This window comes from Rhinichthys klamathensis, unplaced genomic scaffold, assembly GCF_029890125.1.
Source record: "Rhinichthys klamathensis goyatoka isolate OS25496 unplaced genomic scaffold, OSU_Roscu_1.1 h1tg000709l_1, whole genome shotgun sequence".
NCBI classification, from domain to species: Eukaryota; Metazoa; Chordata; class Actinopteri; order Cypriniformes; family Leuciscidae; genus Rhinichthys; species Rhinichthys klamathensis.
The window spans coordinates 48,570-70,552 of record NW_026607128.1 but is presented as its reverse complement, the minus strand read 5'-3'; the positions used below and the strand labels follow the sequence as shown (position 1 = coordinate 70,552).

At 36.2% G+C, this 21,983-nt stretch overlaps 2 protein-coding genes across 3 annotated transcripts in view; both read right to left on the bottom strand.

Annotated features, from left to right (window-relative positions):
* Window positions 1-1,967: 1,967 nt before the first annotated feature.
* gnrh2 (gonadotropin-releasing hormone 2) lies at window positions 1,968-4,000 on the bottom strand. Its single transcript, XM_056242212.1, has 4 exons — window positions 3,953-4,000; window positions 3,684-3,823; window positions 2,350-2,433; window positions 1,968-2,233 (listed from the first exon to the last, which is right to left on the bottom strand). The coding sequence occupies exons 2-4, from the start codon at window positions 3,819-3,821 to the stop codon at window positions 2,195-2,197; spliced, it is 261 nt and encodes an 86-aa protein (XP_056098187.1). The 5' UTR covers window positions 3,822-3,823; window positions 3,953-4,000; the 3' UTR covers window positions 1,968-2,194.
* A 7,070-nt stretch (window positions 4,001-11,070) lies between these two features.
* ptpra (protein tyrosine phosphatase receptor type A) overlaps window positions 11,071-21,983 on the bottom strand; it is a 34,050-nt gene continuing 23,137 nt past the window's right edge. For both annotated transcript variants that reach the window (XM_056242223.1, XM_056242224.1), the window contains 10 exons: window positions 20,747-20,913; window positions 20,157-20,292; window positions 19,907-20,056; window positions 19,677-19,770; window positions 18,822-18,898; window positions 17,377-17,511; window positions 15,675-15,800; window positions 15,413-15,564; window positions 12,190-12,325; window positions 11,071-11,750 (listed from right to left, as the gene is read on the bottom strand). In XM_056242223.1, coding sequence (XP_056098198.1) covers window positions 11,676-11,750; window positions 12,190-12,325; window positions 15,413-15,564; window positions 15,675-15,800; window positions 17,377-17,511; window positions 18,822-18,898; window positions 19,677-19,770; window positions 19,907-20,056; window positions 20,157-20,292; window positions 20,747-20,913 — 1,248 coding nt within the window. In that variant the 3' untranslated portion in view covers window positions 11,071-11,675. The remainder of the gene's footprint in view (window positions 11,751-12,189; window positions 12,326-15,412; window positions 15,565-15,674; window positions 15,801-17,376; window positions 17,512-18,821; window positions 18,899-19,676; window positions 19,771-19,906; window positions 20,057-20,156; window positions 20,293-20,746; window positions 20,914-21,983) is intronic.

The following is a 21,983-nucleotide window of genomic DNA, read 5'->3' as shown; positions in this document are numbered from 1 at the left end:
ATTTATCTTTGATAGGCTTGCGTTTTCCCCAAAGATAGCCTGCGTTTAGAAGATAGTAGCCTAGGCTATGACACTTATCTATAAACTGCAGCCTAAACTGGGAAATATAATCCAGCCAATAAAGTATTTTGCCTTAACTCACCTCTTTCGCAAGAACTAGCAAGAAAGCTATCAAATGACTATCACACATCTGTTTTTGCTTATGACGGAGTTAATGTATGAGAAATAAAAAGTGATGTTCGAAGAGTTTGAGCAGTTCACGCCGAGTGGGATTGTTTTCACGTCCCTTATACTGTAGCATACTTGATTACACATATGGCCTATACTTGATTAACTATGCGTGACAAAACATGTGGGGGATACACGTGTTTTGTCTAGCTAAACAGTTTCAGTGTTGACTTTTTTTTTACTTTTTTTTTATATTGTTGAATTACTTTACCTCTGGTGGCAGTGGGGCGGGGACAATGTATTTGGATTTGTTAAACCAATAGGATGTTAAACCATATAACATGTTATGGGCCAAATGGTGGAAATAATATCAATTTACATAATAAATAAAAGGGAAATACTGTGACTATTAGACCAACTTCATCCTCATTGTTAATGGTTGTGTTTTTATTGAGGACACACACACACACACACACACACACACACACACACACAGGGAGCAAGCAATGTCAGGTATTCTGGTATAGCCTGAACCACACACACACAATGCTGTTCCATTTTCAAAGTTTGTGCAGAAATGAAAGTTGCGGGCTTGCCAAAGTGGCTTCCTGCTTATTTCCGTTTTCATTCGTCACATAGAGCTATGTATTACGAAAACAATCCCTGATGGTATAGGCTGTTAATGAATGGTGCATATTTTCTGTATGCCTGTCTGCTGTAGGATCTTTATTCCTTTGGGGAATGTCATCAGTTACTGAATCATTGATTGGAAAACCGGCTAAAGAAACAAAATGATTTATGTACAGTACACTTAATATGACAACCTCATATGTATGAATACAATGTCTTTGTCTAAATCATGTTCAGTGCTGATTTTTGGATTAGAAGAGAACAGTAATGTTATTCCATGTGAATGTGGGGCTTGCAAATCACAAACTACTGTGTGTGAAGAGAGAGAGAGAGAGAGAGAGAGAGAGAGAGAGAGAGAGGGGGGGGGGGGGGGGGGGGGGGGGGGGGGGACATGATGCTGCATGTGTTGACTGAGCTCTCAAATTCTCCGGCTCTAAAGGGGAACTTGTCTGAATCAGTGGATTTTTTCCCCCTGCAAATCTTCACTATCTCGTCATACCAGGGTCAAGAGATGTGTTTATTTAGAAATTATGAGTTATATTGTCTTGGTCCTTTCCTTTCTGTCAAATCTGATGGCAAGATGGTATTTGCGAGGGATGTGTATTCATAATGCTACCAAAAGAGCCATCAACTGCTCTTGCATTTTCATTTGATAGCACATGCTTTACATAATTATCATATTGGCTTGCATGACATTGAGTTTAGTTTGAACAAGAATGCCAATATTAACTTGATTATTCTTGGGCCAAATTTTGATGTCCATTTACGCCATCTGGTGGCTAAACAAAAACACTGCCGAATCAAACGAAATATCTTTTGTCATCCATGTAAACAACTTTAAAATATAAAAATGAAAACAGAATTATATATATATATATATATATATATATATATATATATATACTTTAACTTGTTATAATATATTACAGATTTTAAAATATAATGAAATAAAACAATATGCTATATATTAATTTGCTTACTCTAATAAACATTATTTCACTAAATAAATATAGACGTTTGCCACTTTTTTGCAGTTGATAACAGTTATTTTTTTATATAAAAAACAACATACACACACACAGTTGTTTAGAAACAATTTCTCTCTTGTCTTGTGCAAATTCTGTGAATGTACCTATAACTAATACAAAAAAGACACTGAACAATTAAAACAAAATACCAAAATAAAGCCTTTATTGTAGGAACTGCAGCAAATGGTTACATAATGCCGGCAGTAGGTTTACTCACAAACAGAACAAAATGTAGAACATAAAAAATTAAATTAAAATCACAGAAAAAAATATATATTTATATTCATATATTTGAATGTAAATGCAGGTCTAATGTGTTTGCTGGAAAGCTTGTTTCTTTGGACAAGGGCTGATGAGTCATCTTGGTGTCACTTTCTCTTTTGGAAATCCCGTATTAGGGCATCCAGCTGTTAAAGTCATTGAAACAAGTTAGTCATGTAGAGAAATACTCAATATATTCTGTCATGTCTAGCTTATGCAAAAAAAACAAACAAACAAACAAAAACAAGAGCTGTATACCCACCAGTATTGTCTTCAGAATGTTTCTTCCCTGGGGTCTCAGATAGCTGCATTTTCCTGCCTCACAGAGTTTAATTTCCCCTGAAACCTGATTTTAAAGTCAAATAGACGGCAAAGCGATGGCTTAAAGTTCATCAAAATATGTCTTTGCATAAACAAAGGCTAATAAACATGTAAAGACAGTACAGTGCTTCCACACAAACACTAAATCCCATCAGGGTAAGACACGTGACACTAAAATAATGCAATAAACATTCATTGGTAACACTTTACAATAAGGTTTCATTAGTTAACTTATTATGAACTAATAATGAACTGCACATCTACAGCATTTCTTAACCTTTGTCTGTTAATTTCAACATTTACTAATACATTATTAAAATTAATAAAAAGTTTTATTTATTAACATTAGCTTACTGTGAACTAACATGAACAAGCAATGAACAGCGGTGTTTTTATTAACTAACGTTAACAAAGATTAACGATACAGTAACAAATGTATTGCTCATAGTTCATGTTAGTTAATACATCAATTCATGTTAACCTTATTGTAAATTGTTATCCATTAATTAACAATGTAGTAAATAAACAATTAAATCTAAAATAAGAATAAACATACACCTCAGTTTAAAAGTTTGAGGTCAATAAGATTTTTTTTCTTGAAAGAAATGAATACTTTTATTCAGCAAGGATGCTTTAAATTGCTCAAAAGTGACAGTGACAACATTTATAATGTTCCCAGCTTTTTTCGATGTCAAATAAATGCTTTATATTTGAACTTTATATTAGAAAAAGAATATGGAAAATGGAAAAAACATTATTTTACTTGTAATAATGTTTCACAATATTACAGTTTTCTTCCTGTATTTTTCAATCAAATAAATCATAATGTATAAGAGACTTTTTTTTAAAAACATTACGAAATCATAACCACAATAATTCACTGTAAAAATAAATGTTGATTAAAAAAATAAATGATATAGATATTTAGTGTAAATTATATAACAATTAGTATGACTTAAAAACACGACTTAAAAACATTTGACAGTAAATTACTTAAAATAAAATTTAAATATTTTACATTTTTTTAAATGTAATTTTTTAACAAAATGTATTTTAATTAATTAACTAAAAATGAATATCCCCCCCCCCCCCCCCCCCCCTTTTAAATCTAACTCCTCACAGTATATGAAAAAAAGCAACTTACCACATGATAACCAATCAGTCAACCAATCGTTTTTCATTAGAAATAATGAAGAATTTTACATTGTGTGGCACATCACAACAAGACCATGCTTTTCTAACTGTCTTGTACTTTCTTTAGTAATATTCACACACCTCTGATGTATCGTAAATGTCTATCTCTCGCTTTCCTCCAGGGTACCAGCCATGAGACCAGTGCTGAGAGCTGGCGAACTGGGCACTTAAACACAGCAACATCCCCATCAGAACAAGCAGCCTGCAGATGTGCACCATAACTGAGGGAAGAGGACAGATTTATCACACAAAAAGAGAGTGAGCAATGACTGCACTGACACATTTAACAGTCAATAACAACTAAATCAATTCTTCAATCACAACTGAACAAATTGAAACACTGTTCTTACCTTTTATCTATTGGCACGTCTTCTCTTGAAGATTATTCTCTAGTAGTTCCTCTACTGTGAAGTCCTGGTCTTGGTGAACCTGATATGGTCCGCTTTCCCTCGAGTGAACGGTTCTGTTCAATCACAGAGCTTCTGAGATACGCCTGCAACTCATTCTCTGGAATCTTCCTCCTCCTCTTCCTCACAATTTATGTTCCACACCAGATCTCCCCTCCCTGTCTAAAAACACACTCGCACACACTCTGACCTCCCCAGTCCTCAAACACTTTGCTCATTGTGGCTCCATTGGGAGGAGAGCATGTGGAAGATGAGCTCAATGCCAATTATCATCTTCAAACACTGTTGACCCCAGCGTCCCCTATCTCACCAAAAAATATTAAACACACATCAATGTACACATGAGTTACGCCTAGAAACGTTATGCAACTACATCACATTTGACGCTATCCAGCAGTTTAAAAAAAAAAGTGTCACGACCAAGTGTGGAGAAGTGCTAATTAAAGAAAAGAGAGAAAAATGTCTAAGCACTAGGGAAATTATTCTATTTGTTTTATATTTTTAATTTAGCGAATTATTGTATATTATGCTATTGTATATTAATTTAGGATTTAATTTGAAAAGGAATTGACTCTATTCATTTTATTTAATTATATATACAAAGATCATGCAAAAAGAAAGGGGGAAAAAAACATTAACAGTTCAAAAGTTTGGGGTCGGTAAGATTTTTGAATTGGTCTCTTATGCTCACCAAACCTGCATTGGTTTGTTCAAAAATAAAAACCGAAATATTATTACAATTTAATTTTAATACTCTCTTTTAACATGTTTCAAAATGTAAATTTATGTCTGTGATGGCAAAGCTTTATTTTCAGGATCGTTACTCCAGTCTTCAGTGTCACATGATCCTTCAGAAATCATTGCATGCTGATTTGGTGCTCAAGAAACATTTCTGAATATTATCAATGTTGAAAGCAATTGAAATCCTGATACATGTTTTTCCATGTTATTTTATACATGTCTTTACTGTGTTTTGATCAATTGAATGCATCATTACTACTGTTACTGTTCCTACAAAAAAAAAAAAAAAAAAAAAAACTATAACAATTTATCTTACTGACCCCAAATTTTTTAACAGTATCAAGCAAAAGAGGCTATTCTCTGAGGTCAGCTTTTAAGACATGGTACATTTTTAAGATATTAATTGTGCCATCAGCTGTCTAAATTGGATCATTGTAGATATTTATTGTACATCCATACAATATTCTGTGAATTAAATTTTTTTTCCAGACACGTCAACTCCAGTGACCCCAATATCAAACATTCAAGATGAGCATGTTTCATTAAATGAGTCAATGTCTAACTAATTTCCTCTAAGCTATAAAAAGTGGCCACTGTGTCCTCAGATCCGTCGTTTGTGACCCCCTGACCCTACACTGGCCCAGAGAAAAAACACTGTGCAAACACTCCAGCCAGACGGCAGTGTTAATTACAGAGGAGGTCTCCCTCGAGGCGATCGGAGCAGAGAATGTGACCGACGCTGTACGACTGACTCATCACAGAGTTTCAAGTTCTGATTGAGTTCCTGTCAAACAATGTTTAAACACGCACAGGGGTCCGCTCGGATAATCCATCCACATCCCAGATTTGACACCAGGTCTTATGGGTCAGGAAGGATGGAAGACAAGGTGACACCATGGTGACGTGACTCACTCCCAGAATTTACCCTCAGGGATCAAATATGTCTTTCCATGCTCAGAGATTCAAGATATTACCAATGCAGTTTATAAGAGATGCATATACCAATTCAAAGATTGAAAACATTCTTCTTAACCCTTTCATGCTTGAATTATGATAAACTCAGTAAGGATTTGTTTCCCTACACTCAAAAAAATGATATGTTGGCTTTAATTAACTTTTTTTATGTCAACAGGTTCCACATAACTGGGTTACGTTAAACAAACATAATTTGTTCATGTAACTTCAACATAATGGAATTAAGTAATTTTAAGCGATGAACACTGAAGCAGTGTTAAAGTTAATGAGATAATTAAGGGAATAATTGAGGATGTTTGATCATTATTGAAGACACCTGATGGTACCAAGCAGAAGCACTGAAGGAGAAAACCCGGAATTCGCAAGTTACCATTATGGTGATCAGTGTGTGTTTTAGTTGGGCTCTTGACCCTCACATCATTAACTTTAGATTTTGTTTGGCTGCGGCATGAGTTATATCAGCCAGATGAACAAATAGATAAGATGATCTGATGGTGTTGGTTATGTTTAACATAATCGTTATTTCACAATCATTTTACCTGAATCACTGAACTCATATAGAACCCAATTTCTGAGTGAAGTTTAATTTATGGAATATAGCAGCACTGTCATTGTAGCACATACCATTTGTAGCCTTTTCAATGAAATCAAAATGATCAAACCAATAAAAAATAAAGACATTTCAAAACAATTTTTTTTATGTAGGCACACACAGACATCAAGAATCAGCCTGTGAATCTCAACAATGGTGACAATTATAAAGCATGTTGCAGTGCATTCTGGGTGCCACCAATCAAAACCCATTCATGGCTCCCATCATGCATTGTTACATGAATAAATAATGAGCTTATGTTAAGAGGTATGTCACCATTGCTGAGATTCATATGCTAAATTTTGATGTCTGTGTGTGCCTACATATATATTTATATATATTTCTTTTAGAAGTTTCTTTATATTTATTTATTTGATCATTTGGATTTCATTGAAAAGGCTAAAATCGATGTGCTCTACAATGACAGAGCTGCTATAACCCATAAGGTAAACTTAACTCAGAAATTGGGTTCTATATGAGTTAAGTGATTCAGGTCAAATGATTGTGAAATATTGATTATGTTAAAACATAACCAACACCATCAGATCACCTTTTCTATTTGTTTATCTGGCTGTTATAATACATGTACAGCACAGCAGCCAAACAAAATATAAAGTTAATGATGTGACGGTCAAGAGCCCAACTAAAACAAACACTGATCACCATAATGGTGACTCGCACATTACGGTTTTCTCCTTCAGTGATTCTGCTTGTTACCATCAGGTGTCTTCAATAATCCTCAATCATCACTCAATTATTCACTTAATTATCACATCAACTTTAACACTGCTTCAGTGTTCATTTAACACTCTGCTCAAAATGACTCATTCCATGATGTTGAAGTTTCATGAACAAATTATGTTTGTTTAACGTAACCCAGTTATGTGGAACCTGTTGACATAACAAAAAGTTAATTTATGGAACCTGTTAACATAAAAAAGTTAATTAAAGCCAACATATAATTTTTTTGAGTGTATGTGTTTTTATTGCTCTTAGGGCATGAAAAACAAGATTTGAAATGTATTTTTTTTACACATTTTTCAGAGATTTTCAGATGTCCACTTGAGTGGACAGTATGCGTTTATGGTTTTAACTGAAGAGACACTGTATTAAACAGTACAGTAATAACACAACAATATTGTGTGTATTTAACAAACCAATTAATAAAATTATATAAAATCATGTGAAACCTAATATATATATACAAAAAATATAAATGCAAATTATTGCAAACGCAATTGAACTTCATACAAGTTGAGCTTCATGTGTCTTTGATATCAGAACATGAGGATGTGATTCCATCAAAGATCGCTACAACCAGAGTGTCGATTTACCCTTATTAGCTGATTATTCTAATTATATTAAAGATGGACACATTTAGCTCTTCTCTGAGAAAACCTAGTGATCAAGAGTTTTTAATTTAATCTGAAATGAGCAGTGTTGCGGGGTAACGCATTACAAGTAACATGCATTATTTAATCAATTACTTTTTTGATGTTACGAGTACGTACAGTAATACATTACAAGTAACGTGCATTATGTAATCAGATTACTTTTTGATGTTGATGCAAATTACATTCTGATAACACAAATGCATTTATTTACAGTCAAAAGTTACTGCAGTTGAAGTATTTTCAAAAACAAGTCACAGTAATAGAATAAATTGTAGCTAGTGATGCATGATGTTCAATGTAGTGGACAGATGATTAATCAGAATTTCCTCCCAATCTAAAACCAACACTTGGAAAATATAACTGATATGACTCGTTAGATATTGCTTGATGCTAAAATTTATTTATTTATTTTTTACCTGCAAGAGTCTCCTAGGATAGAAGGAATGGATGGATATTCCAGAGCAACTTGGCATTTCTGACTGGGGAATGACATACAACGGCTTGCCACTTGGTGGAAATGTATAGGATGATGCATATAGGTCCACTGTAGTGGTTTATGTGCAACTATGCCATCAAAACCCATGCTTTTGCAAAAAAATACTTTTTTTTTTTAAATGGCTGTCCACTGTGACCTCTATGCATGAAAGGGTTAATATCGATGTTGAAAACAGTTGTGTTGCTGCTTAATATATTAGTGTAAACAGTGATAACTTTCAATTCATCAAAGAATGCAATTTTTTTTATAAATTATAAAAACATTTTGTGAATATGTAGAAGCTTTTACTGTCACTGTAGATCAAATTAACTCAGAAATTGGGTTCTATATGAGTTAAGTGATTCAGGTCAAATGATTGTGAAATATTGATTATGTTAAAACATAACCAACACCATCAGATCACCTTTTCTATTTGTTTATCTGGCTGTTATAATACATGTACAGCACAGCAGCCAAACAAAATATAAAGTTAATGATGTGACGGTCAAGAGCCCAACTAAAACAAACACTGATCACCATAATGGTGACTCGCACATTACGGTTTTCTCCTTCAGTGATTCTGCTTGTTACCATCAGGTGTCTTCAATAATCCTCAATCATCACTCAATTATTCACTTAATTATCACATCAACTTTAACACTGCTTCAGTGTTCATTTAACACTCTGATCAAATTAGATCAAATTAACGTGTCCTTATTGAATAAAAAAAAATTTGTTTATATATATATAAAATCTCACTGAACTTATACACACAGCAGATAAAATCTCAAGCACTTTTATTAGGTTTGAACAGTATCTTGTTTAGAAAGGCCGTTTGGCATTATATAATTATATATAATTTGCATCATATATATAATTATATATATACATATATATTCAAATTTAACAAAACACTAGAAAAAAAGATGCAAATTAAAAAATAAGCTTGTAAGACAATAATAATACCGAAATAAAAGCGGGGGGAAAAAACATCTAATACATTTCAAAATGGTCCCAGTACAGTTTAATATACAAGTATCTTAAAAAAAAGTGAGAAAGATAAAAAAATAAAATAAAAGCAAGGCAACAGATAGGAATTAATTATAAATAACCTTACATTATGTACAGAGGGGTGCAAAAAAGAGGAAAGAAAAATCAGAAAGGGGAACGTTTTAGGATTCATGGAACGTAAACAGGCTGTGGTTTAAAATTTAGAATTGATCCAATCGAAGACAGAAAAGTTTCAGATAAAATCCTCAAAATGGGGTTTTTGGAGAGCAGAATCCTTTATTTTTCAGTCGTTCTCCTCATTCTTTCATTCTCTTATCTGAGCAGGCCGTTTCAATGTCACATTCAACAGGAGAATGAAGTAAGCCTCCAGACACGTGGCTTCCCTTCTCGAACAGAAGATCTAGATTGCTCTCCATACATTAAGAGCTTAAGTTTTGAGGGATTTCAACCTGAAGTCTGGAGCTTCTCCAGTAGGAAGAAAAAAATAAAAAATGCATGAAAAACTGACACACCAAAAACACAGAAAAGCAACCAACCAGTAACAGTTTGGGTTCCATTACAGATTATCATACGCCAATATGGGCCACAATGTCCGTCTGTAGGACTGGGAGAACACGGGCTACAAAAGAGCTGGCGGGAATATGCTTGAAGCTACAGGAACGTGATGAGGCACTTTCCCACCTCTGAAGAAGGATCCTGCCCCTGAGAGGCTGCTATTGGCACAGTGTCTCATGTGGAAAAGGTTAGTGTGACTTTGAAGAAAAACGCAACAGTCGACTCGCACGATATTCAAGGAAATCCATCAGCATTACATGGAATATCAAGCCCGTAAGAAGCTGTATAGAGATCCATAATTCTTTAATCTGTAACATTGTGGATCTGAAATAACATAAACAGTTTCCATCGAGATCCCTGTAAATATGGAATGACTGATGGGCGTGTGATTTAGAGCGACACCCATTGGGTTTACATACATTTAGGAGCTAAAACATACATTTCGTATAACTTATGTTTCCTGACACAAGGAAGTGAGGAACGAGGACTTAACCTACATAAAACATTCGCTGGCTTTCCACTCACAATCAGCTTTAATCACATAACTAGTTCAAATGACCTAAATGTAAAGACAATCATCCTACACTGACCTTATTTATACCATCTACCTGTTCTTTTTGAAAGAAGTTGAAATTACTCTACGGACTGAAAGTAACGTGTATCGATTTAACTGGCTCAGTGGAGCTGGAAAGGGCTCAATGACTTCTGCACAACGGCCGAAGTCCTTTACATGGGCAGGAACAGATGATCAGGTGATCATGTGTCATTTCTTCTAGAACTTTCTGGAATAAATTTGCACCAGTACCTTGCAAGTAGACGGCCCAGCGGGATCATTTAACTTCGAAAGAAGGAAAAGTAACTGCCTGTACATTACGAACCCTTATTGTCAAGTACAGTTGTTAAGGCCAATCAACAGACATCCACATCACCTTCTGGGTTACAAGCGCAAACACAGAAGGTGCCTTTAGAAAAGAGGATTTGGGGGGGGGGGTGTATTGAATATAACTTCAAGGCAAAGTAGAGACAAAAATGATGTGAAGAGTCCTGTATTTCCCCTGATCTAAACACTCAGGGTTTAGTTTTCTGTCTTTTTAAGTTTCCTTTATCTTCCTCTACAAGGCAGAACACAAGTCGGGTCTGGCACGCAAAATGAACAAAATTGACACCACAAAGACACACTTGACAGTCTAAACATCTTACAATTCTAAGAGATGCCTTAGATACGCCCCCAAAAAAGGTTCCTGTTAAACACTCAAAATGTTATCCGTCACTCCAGTGAACCCAATCAAAAAGCACAGTGAAGTATTTTCTGCGAACGCATGCGTTTACAGTGGCTCTGCGATTGGTCGATTTTGCCGCATTGTGCGTTATGTAGCTACAAGCAACAGCAAAGTGGGATTGAGCTGCCATTCAAATTGCTTTCAGTCACTCAACTGCAGAGAAAAAAGGAATTTTCTTGTAAAAACACCCAGTGAAAAAAAAAGCACCCTCATCCTGCAACCGCTCTTTCACGTCTGTCTCTATAGCGCCATCTTAAAATATTCATGTATGCATTTATATACCAGTAAACTATATTAAGGTCACTCTAAAAAACGCAACAGAACGGCTTCTAAAACCAAAAACAGACAAACAAAACCAAAAAAATTACAAGAGCATATTTACACTAAGAGAATTGGGTAAGGGCCTTATTAACAAGAGCAATATTACAAAATATTCAAGAAGGCATCTCTAATGGTGTTTTCTTTGTTTTTTTTCTTTCCAACTTCGGCAGCCAACGTGTTCTCGTGCTTGCCGGCCAAAGGATTTTTTGATTCCCTTTTGCTTTGCGCTGGCAGTCCGTCTCATTGAGCTGTTTACGTGAAAGTGTGGACGTGAGTGCATGACTGGGAAAGTCTGTCCGATTTTCTGCAGATGGGCGTGGCTTTACTTAAAGTTGGCGTAGTCAGAGAAGGCATCAATGTATTCCTGGACCACTTTGTAGCAGAACTCATACTGCTCCTGTGGGGAAAAGCAGGGAAATATGAATTGAGAGGGACTTGAGATGTTTGGATTAAAAGAATTAGAAGCAAAACCAGACATAAAAAAAGGGTGTAGAAACTATCTAAAAAAAACATTATCAGCATAGACCATGAATATTAATTAGGTGCTGTAATATTAGACCAATAGTCAGCTTGCAGTCCATTGGTGACGCAAACGGTTGGCTGAGGCTTCTTTTCGATCTTAATTAAAAATATGTATAACACAAATAAAAATAATAATTATAAAAAATGATAAAAGTGACAGTAAACAACACAATTTGAGTGTTTCCCCAAATAGTGAAGCACTAGTTTTTATGCCTCTGACAGACAAAAAAAAAAAAAATTGCTCAACTGCACTTTATTGTTCCAGTTAAATTCAGCAGGTCAACACCTGCAGCGTGAGCGGTGTGTATTCTCACCAGTGTCTGCACCATGTGCGGTCTCTGTAGTCTTAAACTCTTCACTGTCTGAAAAACGTCCAGAATGCCCTCAGCCTTCACCCGCTCCAGGACCGTGCTCAGAGCACAGAATGTCCCTGTGCGCCCTGCGCCGGCACTGTTAACACACAAAATCACAAAAATCAATTACACACAGCTCTGTGGACATCAATGAGTCCCTTTCTTTGGAACAGTCTTCCTAACATTGTCCGGACCGGGAAGCAGACACACTGTCAGTTCAAATCTAGACTAAAACCACATCTCTTTGACCTAGCATACACATAACACATTATAGACTTCTATGATTCAATGTTAGGCTGCATAGATTAGGTCAGCCGGAACTGGGAACAATTCCCATAAATCCTGATGTACTTGTTACATCATAAGAAGGACGGCGTCTACGCTAATATTAGTCTCTCTGTTTATCCTGAGGTTTACCGCAGTCCGCCGGATCCAAGCCGTATCCGGATCTGATGAAGGACCTGCGCCTGGACACGACGACAACGCAGCCCTGAGGTGTCAACTAGTCTATCCCCTGTGAAGGCCTCCTTCCCTCTACCTCTGTACAGATAAAACGTTGTCGGGATAATTCCGGTTCACGTGGCTACGCGGAAGTGATAAAAAAAAATCTGTAATATAAATTTTTTAAGGCTTGTACCTTGGAACCTATTTCATGGTTTGCGTTCTCGAGACACCAGGCACTTTTATTAAGGGTTTTCTGATATAACGATGTCATGTAAGCGGCCCCTAAGTAAATAACTAATGATCGTTGCGACGGAAGTGAATCAATCAAAACGTAATTTAGCTGAACAATAACTTTATTCTAGAGCTGCTGTAAAGCCAAAACAATCTCTGTTACTTTCATTTCCTATTATCACTGTAAAGCTGCTTTGAAACAATCTACACTCACCGGCCACTTTATTAGGTACACCTGTCCAACTGCTCGTTAACACTTAATTTCTAAGCAGCCAATCACATGGCGGCAACTCAGTGCATTTAGGCATGTAGACATGGTCAAGACAATCTCCTGCAGTTCAAACCGAGCATCAGTATGGGGAAGAAAGGTGATTTGAGTGACTTTGAACGTGACATGATTGTTGGTGCCAGAAGGGCTGGTCTGAGTATTTCAGAAACTGCTAATCTACTGGGATTTTCACGCACAACCATCTCTAGGGTTTACAGAGAATGGTCCGAAAAAGAAAAAACATCCAGTGAGCGGCAGTTCTGTGGGCGGAAATGCCTTGTTGATGCCAGAGGTCAGAGGAGAATGGCCAGACTGGTTCGAGCTGATAGAAGGGCAACAGTGACTGAAATAACCACTCGTTACAACCGAGGTATGCAGCAAAGAATTTGTGAAGCCACAACACGCACAACCTTGAGGCGGATGGGCTACAACAGCAGAAGACTCCACCGGGTACCACTCATCTCCACTACAAATAGGAAAAAGAGGCTACAATTTGCAAGAGCTCACCAAAATTGAACAGTTGAAGACTGGAAAAATGTTGCCTGGTCTGATGAGTCTCGATTTCTGTTGAGACATTCAGATGTTAGAGTCAGAATTTGGCGTAAACAGAATGAGAACATGGACCCTTCATGCCTTGTTACCACTGTGCAGGCTGGTGGTGGTGGTGTAATGGTGTGGGGGATGTTTTCCTGGCACACTTTAGGCCCCTTAGTGCCAATTGGGCATCGTTTAAATGCCACGGCCTACCTGAGCATTGTTTCTGACCATGTCCATCCCTTTATGGCCACCATGTACCCATCCTCTGATGGCTACTTCCACCATGTCACAAAGCTCTAATCATTTCAAATTGGTTTCTTGAACATGACAATGAGTTCACTGTACTAAAATGGCCTCCACAGTCACCAGATCTCAACCCAATAGAGCATCTTTGGGATGTGGTGGAACGGGAGATTCGCATCATGGATGTGCAGCCGACAAATCTGCGGCAACTGTGTGATGCCATCATGTCAATATGGACCAAACTCCCTGAGGAATGCTTCCAGCACCTTGTTGAATCTATGCCACGAAGAATTGAGGCAGTTCTGAAGGCAAAAGTGGGTCCAACCCGTTACTAGCATGGGGTACCTAATAAAGTGGCCGGTGAGTGTATATTGTTAAAACCACTATATAAATGAAGGTAACTTGACTTTCTTACTTTCCTTAATTGCCTGACCCTGAAATCCCACTGGACACAGCAGTCTCCATCTCTGTTTCATCATTACCCAGCGCTTTGGACAGGTTTTTGTTAAGTCATACTTAGCGCCCATGGATGCCTTCCAGCATTACAAAACCACTAAACCTTACTTGAGCTGCCAAACCAGTGAGACCTGTTAAAGTCGGCCTTCATGTCTAACCAAAAGGTCCTGTTATCCACGCTAGAAAAATTATGGTTAGGTTGAATAACTATTTATGTAATAAGCCGAGTAGTGTAGAACCACAAATCATGCATTAAATAACTTATTTCCTGTTTTTGTTTTATGGGTTCCCTTTTGGAGCACACAAGGGCCACACAAATATAGATTACCGAAAGAAAGAAAGAAATGAATACTTTTATTCAGCAAGGCTGCATTAAATTGATCAAAAGTGTCAGTAAAGACATTTATAATAATACAAAAGATTTCCAATTGAAATAAACACTGTTCTTTTTAACTTTTTATTCATCAAAGAATCCTGACAAAAAATGAATTATGATTGATACATTGATAATTTCTTAAGCACCAAAATAGGCATAATAACTTGATTTTTGAAGTCAATGTGAGACTGAGATGAGTAATGACTGATGAAAATTCAGCTTTGCCTTCATATGAATAAATTACATTTAAAAATGTATTAATATTTCACAATATTACGTTTTCTACTGTATTTTGACCAAATAAATGCAACCTTGGTAAGCATAAGATACTAATTTTAAAAAAATTTACTGACCCCCAAATTTTTAAGGGTAGTTTACAATTCAGCAGTCCAAAATTAACACACACAAAGCAGCAAACAAGAGTAAAAATAGGTTTTGCAAGTGGAATGTAGAATATTCCTCTCAAAAAGCCATCAAATTAAAAAAGAAATATGATAATGTAAAAAAATTCTACTGTCACAAATACAAAAATGTATTACAATCTGAATATATATTAATATACAAATATATTAATACAAACAATACAAAATAAAGTGTAATGCTTCTGATTGGCCAGAAGTGTGGCTTACCTGCAGTGCACAGTGATTGGGTGGTTTCCAGACTGCTGCTGCTGTTTCTGAACTGCAGCGATGATGTTGATCATGCCCTTCCCGTCGGAGGGGATGCCCACCTCTGGCCAGCCGTGGAAATGAAACTGCCTCACAGCGCGAGACTTATTTTCCTGCAGAGAGAAAGAAAACGGCAAACATTAAAATACAGAGATAAAATTAAAACACATGCGTAAAATCACAAATCATTTTTGTTCCGAGAGATCCTCTGAAGTGAACTCACTCTGTTGTTGGTGACGAGAAGGTCCCTGACGGTGTAGCTGTCACTTTCCTCCTCTCTCTTCAGCTCAATGGACATGTCCCCACAAACCATCACACCATCACTAGACCAATACTGAGCACACTTCTCCTGCAGATAGTGGGGAAAAAAGACAGATTTTTTTGTTTTAATTCTAGCAATATGTTTCTGTTACTATCCCAATGTCTGGTTAAAGTGTAATTTGCCCTTAAACTTAAGACTGTTGCAGGACCATAGGTGTTACTTAAGGGTTTCTTTAGGTCAGGGCTGCTGCGCATCAAAAAGCACTTCTGGATTTCTTTTAATTGTCTGGATTTCTGGATTGTCTTTTAATGAATGGACAGAAATGATGAGAGAATATTTAAAACATCTTTATTTGTGTTCCAAAGATGAACGAAAGTCTTATGTGTTTGGAAACATGAGGGTTAGTAAATTAATACATTTTCATATTTGGTTGAACTATCCCTTTGAGTTTAAGTGTCATCTGGTCCTTCTCTTTCATACTTGGTTTTCTTTTTAGTTTTCCTTATCCATGTTATGTTGTTCTCTGTGAAAACTTACCGCTATCATACTGAGAAAGCAAGAGAGAAAGTAAATAAAGTAAACTAAAGTAAGTAAACTAAAAATAGAAAAAATAAAGGTGTGTGTTTGTGTGTGTAAAGTCAAAAGCGTGTATGGGCGTGCATGGGTGGGGGATTAATGAAAAAAAAAAATCTGATTGGCTAGTTTAGTTTGGTTTAATTGCCGCTTTTTCCACACACAAAAAATGACATTACAGATAATTCATGTTTAAAACCAGGCACAAAATGAGTAAACACTTTCTAAAACGGCTATACGTAATTAAAAAGGCATAATAGGTGTAGAGATGGAGAAATGAAGCCTCTAAACACTTTTTAAAGCTTTTCTCTGTTTGTTTCAGGAAAAGATTCGAAGCATCAAGAGTGTCAAAAACAGTGCCATCTTGTGGCAGGTCAAATTTATAGCAGCCATAATACATTAAGCATGAATAAAAGAATGACAACACTAAATGTGTCAAGTTTTCCGATAATATAATTCACATATTAAAGTGTCAATAAATGAAATGTAACAACAACAATAATTATAACAATACTAATTATAATAATACCAACAGTGTTGTTTGAGGCAAGTAAATTGTGCTCTAATTATTTTATGGTTTTATACTGTTTATATGGCAGAATATATGATAATGTATATATCAAAAATGTTAGTGAATGGACTTGAACTTCAATAAAGATGTAGAGTAGTGGTCTGGGTTCAAACATTCAACGCAAAGTGAAGCATTCACGTGACTGGAAAGAAAGGGAGGCTTCGTTTTTTGTTGACCACGTTTCTCTGAAAACAATACGCGCTCCGGGACAAAGCCGCTCAGCAACTGGAGTAAAGTAAAAAACGTAGTTCTGTGTGTACCCCTGAGATAAAATCCTGCAGGCGCCCCTGCAATAGAATTTTGTTATGGCAAATCCTGGGTCTCTGCACTTTACAGTTTCCCTTACCTAGGAGAAGTGGTTTAAGGGATTATATGCAACACGCTTAAATCATTCCCTTAGGAGAGGGTTTAAGTGTCACATTTAAGGTGCTTTATGCAACCGAGCACAGATCTCTAACCACAAAAAGACACAAAGCTAGAATGATCACAGATGCTAAGTCAGGAAGCAGGTGATCTTACCTGTCCTCTCTCCTCCAACTCGGTCAGCATAACAATAGAGCAGCTCCTCCACTCCCAGATCATTCTCCAGAAGTCCTCGATGGTGTGCTGCAGGGGCCCCTGACATGCCATGTACGAGTCCTTTTGCCGATAACCCTGCATTCACACACACAAAGTAGGTCTACTTCATGCACTTGTATACATTGGGCATTTTTCCAACTGTAATCATGGATACACACTACTGTTCAAAAGTTTGGGGTTGTAAAATTTTAAAAGGTTAAAGGGCTACAATTTATTTGATAAAAAATAAATAAATACAGCAAAACAGTAACATTGTGAAATATTTAATATTTAAGTTGAATTTATTCCTGTAATGGCAAAAGCTGAATTTATCAGCCATTACTCCAGTCTTCAAAGTCACATGATCTCTCAGAAATCATTCCAATATGCTGTTTTGGAGCTCAAGATCAATTATCAATGCTGAAAACTTTTTTTTTTTGTGGAAACCGTGATCCATTTCTTAGATTCTTTGATGAATAACGAAGTTCAAAACAACAGCATTAATATTAAACAGAAATCGTATCAAACTTGATCAATTTAATGTGTTCTCGATGAATAAAATAATAAATTGTATTTAAAAAAACTAAAAAAACAACAACTTACTGACCCACATTTTTGAACAATATATGATTACTGTATTAACAGTACATTAAAAGCATTCATACACTACTGCATATTTTAGATCTCCAGCACTCGTTGGGTGGTACCAAGAGGATTTATTCATATTCATTTATTCATGGACATGTACAGCACGAAGGCAAGGCACAAAACTAATGACAAAACAGGCTTTTGTTTATAAGTATAGCTATCTTCCAGATTGCAATGCAACTTGGGTTTCCAATGTAGCAGCCCTGGTGATATTTTCCTTCATTCAAACAAAATACAGAGGAAGTGAAAGGGCTTTCAGCCAAAACAAAGCTGTCCCACTCTCACTAGAGATCTGCTACGGAGGGACGGACACTTGAGGTCTGTCTCAAAACATACTGAATTGTCTTGCTCCCTACTGCCTACTTAAGCTGTTGTCTTCTTAATCATCATGGAACTTCATAAGGGATTGATTTGGAAAAGTCTACATTGGTAGCAAATCAGGACAGTCAGATTTCAATAGTTTTTATTACGGATACTTTTCAGTGTAGAATGAAAATACACATATATTTATAATAAGTCTCTAGGCCTTGGGACAATGCGATGGCCACCTTCCCAGGCTGATTATCTCAGTATGGGCATCCACATAACTTCATGACTAAAAAATGTTTCTAAACCACACCCAAAATAGAAAAAAAAGCAGGCTGTGTGGTTTCTCAATAGAGCGTAGAATATTGTAGCATTACCTCCAGGGTTCACCGAGCGGTATTTCGGGTTAGTTGGGAGTAAATGCTGGCTGAAGTCATACGGGTTTTACTCACATCTATAAAAGAAGCGTTGATGTAGTCTGTGTTCTCCTCCCCTCGTTTTACAGGGATGATCACTCTGTTAAACTCATCTAGAAGAAACAGCAAAGGTTCAGAAAGAGACACAGGAATGCACATACTGATAAATGGACACGTCGTTTTAGATAAAAGCAGCTGCCAAATGTACAACATGTAAAAGGATTAAAGTATAAAGATAAAGTATGATATATAATTGGACAATATAAAGTATAAACTGGGCAACTCTGTGATTTTTCCCCCAGCAGAGAGAGAGCATGTTAGAAACAACTACACTACCATTCAAATGTTTAGGGTCAGTAATATTTTTTTAATGTTTTGAAATGAGTCTCTTATGCTCACCATGGCTGCATTTATTTGGTCAGAAATACAGTAAAAACAGTAATATTGTAAAATATCACTACCATTTAAAATAACTTGTTTTCTATTTGAATACATTTTAAAATATAGTGATGCAAAGTTGAATTTTCAGCATCATTACTCCAGTCTTCAGTGTCACATGACCCTTCAGAAATCATTATAATATGCGGATTTGATGCTCAAGAAACAATTCTGATTTATCAATGTTGAAAACAGTTGTGCTGCTTAATATTCTTGTGGAAGAGGCAATACTTTTTTCATGCTTTTTTTTTGATAAATAGAAAGTTCAAAAGAACAGAATTTATATGAAATAGAAATCTTTTCTTTAACATTATAAATGTCTTAACATTTGATTTTAATGCATCCTTGCTGCATAAAAGTATTAATTATTTTTTTTAAATGTACTGACCCAAACTTACATTATATGAAGTTATTCTCTCAAATCACAGTCTTGTTATTAAACACACAACTCACATGGAATGATTTGCAAAACACGATTTTTCTTCATGTTGGCAGGCAGGTTCCCTGTTCTCATCTTGTCATTCTGGATTTTAATGGAGGTAAGTTTCTAAAAGAGAGAACGAGAGATATAATAATAAATAAAACAGAAAATAAGAAAATATTTCAAAATGGTACCAGAACAATATGTTTCCTAAACATGCAGAACACAAGAAATAAATAGAGAAATAAACAGATTGCGCCACCTTAAACTCCGCCTCCAGGCCTCCACAGCCAGCTCCAGGTAAAGGAGCGTAGAGTTTCGACAGGTGAGACTCCAGAGACGTCACCTCTAACTCTGTGTCCCCGTACAGGTAGTGCTCTAGCAAAGCTTGGAATATAAACACGTACTGCATCTGAAGGGAGAAGAAGAGGGTGGGAGATTAGTTTCTTGATACATTTCTTGGGGTAACTTTATTGGGGTTTTTTTTTTTTTTTTTTTTTTTATGAGCTCACATCAGTCTGGACCATCTGACAGCGCTGGGCTCTGATCCGTGTGACAAACCCGAAGACGTCGACCTTTCTTTCTGCACCCATCATGTCCAGCATAGCGTCTATCACAATGAAGGTCCCCGTTCTGCCCACACCCGCACTGAGATGAATGATTCAGAATCAGTTAATGAATGGACATTACATAACTTCAACAACAAAAAACACGCACAAAAAACCCAGCTCACATACATTACTGTTAGAAATTTTGGGGTCAGTAAGATTTTTAAATGTTTTTGAAAGAAGTCTCTTATGCTCACCAAGGCTACATTTATTTGATTTTTTTATTTATTAATATTGTGAAATATTATTACAATTTAAAATAACGGTTTTCTATTTTAATATATTTTAAAATGTCATTTATTCCTGTGATGCCAAAGCTGAATTTTTTCAGGATCATTACTCCAGTCTTCGGTGTCACATGATCCTTCTAATATGATGATTTGCTGCTCAAGAATCATCTCTCATTATTATCAATTTATAATGTCCTTGCAGAATAAAAGTATTACATTCTTAAAAAAAAAGAAAAAAGCTTTTAAGATAATGAAGCTCCTTACCTGCAGTGAACCACTATGGGTCCAGCATACTGTGGGTTGCAGTTCTTGACCTTTTTTAGGAACTTCAGCATGCCAATGGGAGTGAAAGGAACCCCGAAATCAGGCCAGCTGGTGAAGTGAAACTGTGTGACCAGCCTCTGGGGCTTCTTACCAGACACATCACCCACCTTAACACACAAAAGAGTTTTTCCATCTCATAATTCACCAAACAAAATCTCAACAATATTTCTTGTAATACAATTTTTCCTACGGCATTTTGGTGTACACTTTTATCACTGTCCTAAATACTGACGCTACCATCACGCCAAGCATATGTTCCATTTCTTTTTGTTTTTACTAATTCAGGGTTAACTGACTGTTAGTAAAGTTGCTGTGATTGTCTAAGGATGTTTACACTTGTAGTTTGGTTCTTTTGGTCCGGGCCAAAAAAGAAAACGACACATTTAGTCCCTTTCACGAACTATGATGGGCAACACCGGTAAAGGAATCAGGTATGCTTGCACTTTCCTTTTTAGGGTCATATCTTGTAACATCACGTCCTCTTTTTGGTTCTTTTAGATGTCTTTGATTTGTGTTGCGTTCATATTTTAGTCGAACCGCACAAGAGATCGGTTTGGAAGTGGACCAAGACCCCCTGAAAATGTGCCTTATCCAATTTTCTTCTACATTTTTATCATCATTGTGATAAATGTGCATAGTAAAAAAAAAAAAAAAAAAAATTTAAATCAAAACTGGCACTAATTGAAGAATCACCAAAAACTCACATTAACAGCTGTTAAAGGACAAGTTCGGTATTTTACACTTAAAGCCCTGTTTCAAGATAGTTTCTGATGAAATAGAACGGTTAAGATTAAAATTTGGACACAAAAAAGATGCTTTCCAACAGGTTTTATCGTAGTTTTTGTCCAAGTCAAGTCAAATGGAGTTGTTCAAAAACTATGATAAAACCTGTTGGAAAGCATCTTTTGCAGCGATTTTTGTGTGAGCATATCAGTGAACACCCCTGACCACTCGGTGAGTTTAACGTCTTTGTAAACTAAAGTTTAATGCGTTTTAGGAAGGATTGTTTCTGTGCACCTATGCAACCATTGTAGAGGTGGGGGAGGTGCAACCACAGAAACCGAAATTTCTCGGGACAGCAGCATGTGTCCACATTTTTATCTTAACCATTCTATTTCATCAGAAACGATCTTGAAACAGGGCTTAAAGTGTAAAATACCAAACTTGTCCTTTAAGA